Source organism: Tuber melanosporum (genome assembly GCF_000151645.1).
Source record: "Tuber melanosporum whole genome shotgun sequence assembly, scaffold_93, strain Mel28".
Lineage (NCBI taxonomy): Eukaryota > Fungi > Ascomycota > Pezizomycetes > Pezizales > Tuberaceae > Tuber > Tuber melanosporum.
In genome coordinates this window covers 59,899-69,783 of record NW_003299143.1, presented here as the reverse complement: position 1 = coordinate 69,783, position 9,885 = coordinate 59,899, and the positions used below count along the sequence as shown (strand labels likewise).

At 44.9% G+C, this 9,885-nt stretch overlaps 3 protein-coding genes; 1 reads left to right on the top strand and 2 right to left on the bottom strand.

Annotated features, from left to right (window-relative positions):
* Positions 1 to 877: 877 nt before the first annotated feature.
* Positions 878 to 1,347, top strand: GSTUM_00011949001 (uncharacterized protein; the record flags this gene model as incomplete). XM_002842243.2 has 3 exons in its annotated part: positions 878 to 977; positions 1,067 to 1,180; positions 1,234 to 1,347. 3 exons carry the CDS (start codon positions 878 to 880, stop codon positions 1,260 to 1,262), a joined length of 243 nt encoding a protein of 80 aa, XP_002842289.1. The 3' UTR covers positions 1,263 to 1,347.
* A 97-nt stretch (positions 1,348 to 1,444) lies between these two features.
* Positions 1,445 to 3,648, bottom strand: GSTUM_00011948001 (uncharacterized protein). XM_002842242.2 has 6 exons: positions 3,386 to 3,648; positions 2,490 to 3,253; positions 2,273 to 2,430; positions 2,148 to 2,214; positions 2,019 to 2,081; positions 1,445 to 1,965 (listed from the first exon to the last, which is right to left on the bottom strand). The coding sequence occupies exons 1-6, from the start codon at positions 3,520 to 3,522 to the stop codon at positions 1,649 to 1,651; spliced, it is 1,506 nt and encodes a 501-aa protein (XP_002842288.1). The 5' UTR covers positions 3,523 to 3,648; the 3' UTR covers positions 1,445 to 1,648.
* A 1,018-nt stretch (positions 3,649 to 4,666) lies between these two features.
* Positions 4,667 to 8,483, bottom strand: GSTUM_00011947001 (uncharacterized protein; the record flags this gene model as incomplete). XM_002842241.2 has 9 exons in its annotated part: positions 4,667 to 4,817; positions 4,903 to 4,962; positions 5,017 to 5,086; positions 5,158 to 5,443; positions 5,548 to 5,691; positions 5,755 to 5,795; positions 5,880 to 5,909; positions 7,287 to 8,073; positions 8,134 to 8,483. The coding sequence occupies 9 exons, from the start codon at positions 8,481 to 8,483 to the stop codon at positions 4,804 to 4,806; spliced, it is 1,782 nt and encodes a 593-aa protein (XP_002842287.1). The 3' UTR covers positions 4,667 to 4,803.
* Positions 8,484 to 9,885: the final 1,402 nt, after the last annotated feature.

Here is a 9,885-nt window from a genome sequence, read left to right as displayed (position 1 = left end):
ACTGAGTCAGAGATTACTCAACTGGAAAGCTTTACTCAAAGTAAAATTTTCTGAAACACATCACGCTCTCGTGATACCCATGCTGCTATCTGCTCCCTTGCCCAATTGGCCTCATTTTACTGTTCTATTTTAAATCTATGAGATGAAACCGAATGGAAAAAGCAACAATACATCATAGAGGAAGGTCTTAATTCTAGTAGGAAGAGCAGGAAAAGAATTAAGGTAGATAACTCTGCTATTTCTGTTGGTAGTGTGGAGAAGGTAATTTATGCTAATTACAATGGAAAAGAAAAGTGTGCAAAAATTAGTTTAGGTTATTATACACACTTATATACTAGTACATCTACTAAGCTTACAGAAATAGCTAGTAAACTGAAGCAGCAGCAGGAAAGGGAAAAAAATGGACATGAGAGTAAGAGGTACAAACCTGTGATTCAATTGGGAATTGAAGAAAAAGAATTGGAGGGAAAGCTTGAAAAATACAAACGGTTAATGAAAGAGAAGGAACTGGAGTACCAGAAGTTGGGAACGGAAAAGAAAAATGCTCTGGATAGGGTGGAGAATTTGGATTTTGAAGATGGTGAAGATGAGGAGGAAAGGCTGGAGGAGGAACCCCTTGGTGTTGAGGTTGAAGAGGATGAGAATACCTGTTAATAATTGATGTTGAGCAATACTCGATCGAGTTGTTTCGTGTCACCGTGTGTTTCGGCTCACCGTGGGGTACGTTATTCCAAATCCCACAGGAAGTGAGCAACCCCACAACCGCCAAGCCGCCTAACCCAGCTCAACCACAATCCTCTCCTTCCTCTTCCTCCCCCCCTCTTACAAGCTCACGAACGAACAGACACACAAGGGTTAAAATTCCAAAAATCCAAAAATGTCAGACCCGCAGGAAACTTCCGACCCTTCCACCTTCCTCAGCGAGATAATCGGCGCCCCAATAACCGTCAAGCTGAACTCTGGCGTTGAATATAAAGGTATGCTGATCCTTGATGGGACATCCGGCTACCTGGGATATCTTGTGAAGCTAACGTTGCTCGTTGCCGGCGGCTTGCTTTCTTGCTAGGTGAACTGTCGTCGGTGGATGGGTACATGAACATTGCGCTGGAGAAGACGGTGGAGTACGTTGGCGGCCAGGTGAGGAATAGGTATGGGGATGTGTTTATTCGGGGGAATAACGGTGAGTTTGGCTTCGGATAAGGGGGGGAAGAGGGCTAATGTGGGATGAATAAGTGTTGTACATTTCTCAGGATGTGATGTAATGGGAGGCTGTGAGGGGAATGGGAGTTGGTTAAACTTTTCGGGCTACGATGTATTTGCGATACCAAGATGGCCTTGCTACTGCTACGTTCCAATTCTCTAAACAAACACCCCGGTAAATACGTTTCCCCGTTTCCCGTATCATGAGGGGAAAACAAGAAGAGGAAAAAAATGCGAAGCCGTATACCCTAGAAAAAGAATAATACTTGAAAGGAGAAGAAGAGAAAATGCCTACACACTTTGCCAGTTCCTTGCCCCGAGGCCCCATCCAGGGAAACGGAAATAACTAAATGGGGCGGAGGCCATTGCACCGGGATAAAAACTAACTATAGAAAAGGCACACTACACGCTTTAGAGAAGAAGAAAAGAGTCAAATGATGCATGCAGATCACTTCTTCTTCCCGAACCTCAGAATACCCATGAGTTTATTCTCCTTTGAAGCACGGTCACCTCCGCTCTTTCCTTTCCCCTTGCTCAAACCTCCTCCGGGGTTGTCATCTGACTCGCCTTCTGGTCCTTCAGGTTCTTCGGGTGTCGGGAGAGCTTTTGAGTTTTCGATAAACTCGTCTTTGAGTGCTAGTTCTTTCTTGGCTTTCGCTGAGACGTCGGGGCCCCAGACTAGATGCACGGTAGCACCAGTTCGCAATTTGAGGTCAGTGGTAAGTCGTTTTGGTGCTTGAGGGAGGGTTTCTCTGGGAGGGATCCCTGGAATGAATGTTAGGAATTGATCAGGTAGGGGTGTCACCGTAGTAGCTTACTTAGAAGGAAAGGTTCGTTGGGATGGCGGAGGGTGCCTCTGACTGTATCGTAGAGATCCTGGGCTATAGGTTGAAAAGTTAATTAGTCTACCGGATGATGAACATTAAATAATTGGGGTTTACACATACAAGTATGAGTCTTGTCAAAGTTCTGTTCAGAGGTATATCCATCCGGGAAACGGACTTTGATCACAACCTGTAGATAGCACCTATGAGCGACTGGATCCAACCTCTCACCCAAGCATTGCACATACCCTCTCGACTTTCTCCGCCTCCGCAAGCGCGGCGGCTTTCCTCTCTTCAATCTCTCTATCAGAAGGCAAGCGTTTCCCAATAGTCTCCTTCTTGATGTTCGCCTGGATAAGTTTGGCTTCAGTGATTCCAACCTCGTATGCTTTGTCCGGAACATCGACTGCAGGGGCATTAGCACCATATCCTTCAACTACCGGACTTGACTCCAATAATCCTTACTCTGAGTCGCTGCAAGTGTATTAGACTGCGAAGGCCTAAAAACCGAGACCACCGGCTTATCAGAATTCGGAGGCTCAGGAAGACCACCCTCAGTCTCAAGCGCATCGGCCGATCCCTCCATGGGCTTATCAACCTCCATAGCGTTGCTTCCACCTGTGTCCCCCTGCTTATCCGGATCCTCCGGAGCATCGAACATGATAAAACCCGCTTCCGCCTTCCTCTTCTCCCCTTCCGCATCCTTCGAAGACTCCCCACCCTGCACCTCCGCCTCAGTAGCCTTCTCCCTTGGAGCGGAAAACCCAGCAATCTCATCCAAAGCAGCCTCAAAAGGAATATCCGTCTCTCTATACCTAAGTGTAACCAACTGCCTCCCACTCCTAATACCGAAATCACTCAAGGTCTGCTGCAGTTCACGAAATCCAGAAACCTCCCTGTTCATGACTCGCGCCACGGGCATGACATAGTGTAGACGCCCACTCCCGGAAGTCCCGGAAGGGGCCGCACGCTCGGTGATGTTGATGGCGGGGTCGTTGTTTGTGCGCGGGCCTTTAGCCTCCAGCTTCCGCATGATCTCCCATATTGTGCTCGAGGCGGTGAACATGTCTGTGAATTCCTGGATCGGCCTACCGTCGGCCTCCTGTGCTCTGAGGACTATCGTTATCGGGGCGTCGCGGTTCTTGGCTAAGACTAGGTCTAGTTTTGCTCCGGGACTAAGGTTTGTCAAGCGAATTTGGAGCGAGAGGTCTAGAGCTGCGTTCCCTTTTCTATAGTGGTTGGAATAGCGTTAGTCTATTGAATCGTCCCCCATACCCTATACATATATACATATATATGTATATATATATAGATGGGTGGGTGGGTGGATCTGTGAGTGTGTGCGAGTAATAGGGCCGTACTTGAGAGCGAAGTTCTGGGGATCAACTCCAAACTTTATGCAAGCCTCTGTGTGTATTTCACTCAGAGACCTGGTTGGGGGAGCTTTGATGCTTGCTCTTCTCCCGCCGTAGATAACGACTACGGTCGCCAAAGACATTCTCGGTGCTGGTTATGAGGTATGATATCTCCGGTGGTGGCTTGTGTGTGACTGTGGTCGTGGAAAAAGGGATACGGTCAAGGAGGGAGGGGGGGTGCTCTGATATCAGCGGTCGTACCAAGAAATATTGTCCCGGTAACACTAGGTTATGGTTATGCCCGGAGACCTAGTTGTGGCGAGACGGTTTCTGAGGCTACAGGTAATAGGTTATGATTGGCTGGGTGAGGTTTATAAGCCATATCTTGGCGTGTACAGGGGTTTAAGAGGAAGCTAGAAGCCTCTCGAAGATGAGCTGTTGGAATTGGCGGTATCACAATAATATTACGATACTACTACGGCTATCTGCTGTGGCTTTAGCCCTAGCTCGCAGTTTTGACGGAAGAAATAGAAATTGATGTTTTGAGTTCTATAGCACTTCTAGCAGTGATACCTGTACTGCACCGACCGCACTCCGGCCCGGTGGTCCCGGGACAATAAAACCTATTGAAGGTACAGTACAATATTCCCATCCACTCTCAGTTGCGGTATATCCCCCCCACCTGTAGCTCTATGCTAATAGGGGCCAAGATAAACAGCCCCCTTCGAGCTCTCGAGCCAATGAGCTGTTGTAAAAGTGCCAACCCATTTTTATGCCACTAGAAATATTTTAACCACAAAAGCATGTTCCGCAGACCCACAAGTTTTCCAGGTCAAAGCGTACTACACTGTACCAGTCCTGCTTTCATTCTGCCAATAAAGCCACATCATAGGCATGAACTTCAGTGAAGATAAAGATGCTCCTGCGAACCTAAGCCCTGTGGAAGCCCGCACCTGGCCAGGGTATGCCCAATTGGTCTCACAATGCCCGTGCTGGTCTCTCCATCTCTAAGTCCAGTGTTGAAGAACCAAAAGCTACTATTAGGGATTATTCTTATAGTTCCGGAGGACGAATATATATTCCAACCTGCCTTGTGAACGTTGGCATGGTAGAGGCACTCGAGCATATTTCGGGATATCACAAAGGAGGAAACTCAACCATTTCCCACCAATTCTTGGCCGCCACAGACCACCCACAGCTGCCACTCCAATTTAGTTACCGACATTACACCATATACACCACACGGCACCCAACTTCCACTTTACGATTCCATACAAAAATTATATAGACGGGTAAGGGTATTTATTTGTAGCTATCCACAGCTCTAGGAATTGGGGAGACGACGTGGTGATTTATGAGTATAAATACAGATACCCAATCCCATCATAGATCTCGCAGAAGTCCTCTCCATCCTTTTATTTATATTAGTCTTGTCTTCCTACTCGTCCGCGAAAGTACATTGTTAGCTGCGCCATCACCGAAAACGATCAAGATAAAAGCGAATGAGTGAGGGGGGAGTATACCCTTGAGGAGCCTCTTGACGACCTTATCTTTGGTTACGAGGTAAACGTGTGCGCCCCAACCTATGCCTCCAATCAGCAACTACGCAAAACCATCTTCAGGACGTGCAAGCCCACCTGACAACGCATCACGATCGACAGAGTTAAGGAGTGCCTGAGAGATGGTTTCGAATAAGTCTTCCGGTTCCTATAAAACACCAGCATATCAGCAAATATCTCTCATGCTCCATCCATCCTTCATGATCAAGCATATCATACCAAATCAGGCTCCCACAATCCCTCACAAGTACCAAAGAGCTGGTCAGATGCCGTTCCCGACACAATAAAGTCTTCAGCAAAGTTGATACACCCAATCGAGTCAAACCCGCAGATAAATGGCTTGCCGCTATGTTGGTTAATTCCGGCGATTACAGGCGAAACAAAGTATGGTCCGAATCGCTTTTCGTATAGAGACGATGAGACTAGATTCGCCATAGTCTGGGGCTCGATATCACGTTCCTCTCGTAGGCGGTACATGTTCACCTTATAGCGGAAGAGCTCGGAGCTGTATGTCTCATCCATTCATCAGCAAAACCTTTCCGGGGGTGGAGCGGATGGGGGGTCGGTATCCGGGAGACGAAACAGAAGGGCAGTGAGAGGGGGACAAACACAGATGTAACGTCCGTCGCCAAACCCGTCAGACCTAGATAGACATCGCCGTAGTTGAAGATCTTGGGGAAATCATTGGATACGGTAAGGGCCTGCATTCCTAATCTCAGATCACAGGCAATAGCGACACAATCCTTTCCAACCCTGACTCCATCAACCTTCATCAGTAACTAAGCTTCGCAAAGTGGGAAACGAAGGACTCCGCACATCGCTACGACTGCGCCGCCATTTATACTGAACGGGTTGCTCTATCAGCATGGTTAGTATACGAAAAAACTCTAGTTGGGTGGGGGAGGTGCTTCATTGCGAGGACATAGGAGGGATGTAGATACCATTATGAGTGGTTGTAAAAGAATAAATTCCTAAAAAAAAGTCTCAAGGGGATGGATGGATAGATGATGGAAGCTGCGGGGGTCTGATGGATAGCTATGTATGGTAGTGGGGAAAGAACTAAATTACGCGTATCTTCACAAGGTGTCGGTGGCTGTTCCTTGGTGCTGCGCCAAGACCTAATTCCTCAACTCCACAATGACTAACGCCTCTAGAATTGAACTACCGGTACTTTACCCACCTGCAGTTTCAGAGGAAAACTATCACGTATCGTAGAAATACCACATTGTTTCGATATTTCACTCTCAAAGAATTAGTAACATTTTTTTCTGGAATATTCTTAGTTGTTCCAGGAATGTCTTCCACCCATGAAAGCCAGGGCGGTAATGTAATATTAGTTCACATATTCTCACTCGCCAAGGAAATTGGGAAAAGACGACTCCTAAGGTTATCACTCCCGCGCCCAACCTTCCCACAGTGTCAGAGAGCGTGGAGGGGAGCCATATAACTCTATGGTTACTTAGATTATTTCTTTCAACCGGCAGAGGGCAGTGAACAAGACTGTTTTGGAACGAGAACCACAATGGGTTCGGTATTTATACAAAAGCCATTCATGCTTCCATCCCACTGCTTCTGATACCATCTCTCTACATATTTATTGTATTGGCATAATTTTTTTATTGAATTCTTATAGTCACCGAATGTTCCAACACTGGCTAGACACCAAACTCCAGCGCTACCTTGCAGAGAACGCGATTGTTTCCTTCCAAAAACTACCCTGTGCAAGCCTAAAGCCTGCTTAATAACACAAATAACACACCAATCCCACGATATTGTAGATAGGTGAACAAGTAGGTGCATAAAAAAACTCCATATATGGGTATCTAATCGTGCCCACGTAATCCATGAAGGCATCCTAACACCGGAGATGTATAAACAAAGATAACCAGTAACATTAACTGAACAGAGGGAATCAATTAGTAAAAAAAAAAAACCACTCGGACTCCCCAATGCATGGTAGAAATGTTTTGCTCGCGCCATTTGCGCCGTGAATGAAAACTTGTAAACTGATAGGTAATTATGATATACTTTATGAAAGATATGAAAAAGGTCCAGAAAGAACCAAAAGCAAGCATTGGAATGGAAGAAAAACAAGAACCTGAGTACGGTATACTGCATTTCAGTTGATGTAGACATCGACCGTAAACATATCCTCGAGCTCAGTGTCACAAATCTCTCCATCCGGGTCTAGGTGATCACCGTCAAAATCAAGGGTTATCGTCTTAGAAGGATCGATGGCTCTGGCAGCCCTGAAAGAGTCGATGAGCTCTGATATTTTGGTGCTCTAATAGATATGTGTATAAGCTTTCGGTGTCGCTGGTATTGTGAGAGAGGTAATCACTACTTACCGGTCTAACTTTGGTGGGGAAATTGGCATATCCTTTGCTCTTAAGGACTATTCCGATAGACTCCTCTACTTTCTCCTCTGGCTCTTCCTCAAGACCATCGTATTGCGCCTCACGGCTTCTCTCCCTCTCGGCAAAAATCTCCGCTGTCATTGCTTCAAAATGGAGATGCTTATCCTTCACCCCGTCAGTATTTTCCTCAAAGTTCCCCTCTTCATCAGGGCTGATGCCCATGCCGGTGCAGGTATTGACATCGAATATCTTGTTACCCTTCCAGGTAAGAAAAACATCGCTGGTCGTGTCCTCATTGAAACCTTGACGTTGACACCAGGCCAATCTAACTTCCTTTAAAGTTTGTCCAACTCGGCGTCTACATATCAACGGCTTTGTTTTCGGAATGTCAGAGGTAACAAGTATGGAGACACATGGTCCAAGGAAAGCACTCTGTGATTCAACGGACGGGGATTGGGTCGCGCGCATGCGTGCAGCTCTCTCCCTTGCCTTCTTCTCTATCGCTGCCAAGGCAGGATTCTGCTCCTGGGGTTCATCGTCATCATAGTTGTCAATTGTTGTGACCGGTGCACTGCTGGTAACTATAAGATCCGGTTCGCTATCCGAAAGCGAGATCACTGGCGACTGAAAATTGGGTTTGGGAATAGGACGAGGCAAGGCGGGTTCATAATAGAGGCACGGAGGTGGTGTAAGTTCAATCCCGCGGTCCCTCTTCTTCTGCACAGATGGCGAAGCCTCGTTGTCGGAATCATCGAGAATTATTTTTGCATTTTTATAGCTGGAACACTAGACATTAGCAAATTACAGAAGTACGTCGAGAGTGCGCATATCTGATTACCGGCTATGTAGGGATACACTCTGATTATTTGTAGATCTTCCCAACTTAATTTCATCATCTTCCGAAAGCTCCTCACTGCTTCTCCTCTTCTTACCCTTGGGAGAACCTTTGTTGATGGTCAAAGGTGGGGAGTAGAATTTCTCAGCCTTCTCTTTTCCTCTCCTAGCTAGATCTCGTTGACGTATTTCCGCCGCGCTGACGAATGTATCTTTGGAGCGACTAAAAAAGCTGATATCATCTGTGGGTCCAGCTGATTTGACTACCCCATTTTCTGTCTTTTTGTCAAAAGTCCGCTTCTTAAACATCATCTTAGGTTTCGGTTTCTTTTCTTCAGGCGAAGAGGATTCCATGACAGCCGTTTCGCCGAGTGGGCCGATGTTGGTAGCGGTGTTGAGTACAAAGAAAAGAAAGTACTGTACGCTTGAAGATAATCGCCGCGCGGGAGTTAAACTTTAAGTGTGGGATGACGGTCGAGGGGAAGATGCTAGGATCGGAAGGCTTCAGGGTGAGATCCAAAGAGCCGCACAAGGGAAGGGGGGTGCGAAGTTCCACTGCATCATATCACACTACTGAATTCCAGTTGGAATATACCGCTTCATGGCTTGGCACGTGACTAGTGGGCTTCTGAGCGAGCTGGGTAACAATGCAGTTCTGAGGGATAACTAAGGAACTTCTCAGCAAGCCATAATTGGACGAGTTAAATGAAGCCCCCTAGTGAGCTAAAGTATGATACCGTGAAATCTCGTATAGTTGGCTATCTCCGGAGCAAGGGTTAATCTCTGGTCCACTCACAATAGATTCAGTTCGACAAGTTACCAGAATTGCGAATACCAGTTACTAAGATCCAACAGATTCAGCATGCTCATCCTTTACCATGTGAGGAAACACTAATCCTTCACAAGAGTCATTTTCTTTGAATACGAGTATTTACTCCTTCTCCGAAGATAGCCAACTTCAATTATATAAGATTTTACAGTATTGAATTCACATTTCAAACTAAGGCCATAGAAACTGCCAGTAGGCCAAGAAATCAGAGGTAAGTAAGAATATATTAGTTAATTAGGTCTTACATAATTATAGTTAATAATATATCTTAGGTGGTATAATACTAAAATCTCTAATACAAATAAATACATAATAAGAGCTAATAATAACTTGATTAGACTTTATCTAACAACTTTGGTTTTATAATTATAATACTTTCTGTAATTTTTCAGAATATCATACTATGTATATAATAATATTATATATTTTTATTACCTGTATTATTATTTTTTTATTATATTAAATTTTATTATCAAGTCTCAATTCTATACTTATAAATTAAAATAATTCTGAGATAAAGCTAGCTAGCCTTCAAGTTCTGAGCCTCCAAGTACAATAAAATACTAATAATACAGAAATTTATTCTAAATAAATAATATACTAGTAAAGATAGTACCAGAAGTTAGTAAAAGTTATGAATACTGTAAAAACTCGAATAAGTGGACTATGTACTATGGAGTCGAATTAAGGTAAATCATACTAAGACAAATCATCAGGTAAGGTGCAATATCAGTCTCAGTCTTTCTTGGCAGTTACTTAAAATATATTTCTGCTTCATCTTCATGGTTATCAAGTTCTATAAAATTATTCTCATTATCTATAATACATTTCCCCTCCTCATTCCTCAATCCTTCAGTAAGAAATGCAGTGTAAATGTAACGATCCCTTTTTTAGATAGTTAGTTCTTGGCGACGGGGAACGATACTT

Excerpts from the sequence above, each read along its gene's own strand:
- GSTUM_00011948001 (XM_002842242.2), bottom strand. The coding sequence starts at position 3,522 with ATGTCTTTGGCGACCGTAGTCGTTATCTACGGCGGGAGAAGAGCAAGC. Across the intron at positions 2,431-2,489 it reads TACACTTGCAGCGACTCAGA|TCGATGTTCCGGACAAAGCA; the intron begins GTAAGGATTATT and ends ATGCCCCTGCAG. Across the intron at positions 2,215-2,272 it reads AGGCGGAGAAAGTCGAGAGG|GTTGTGATCAAAGTCCGTTT; the intron begins GTATGTGCAATG and ends TGCTATCTACAG.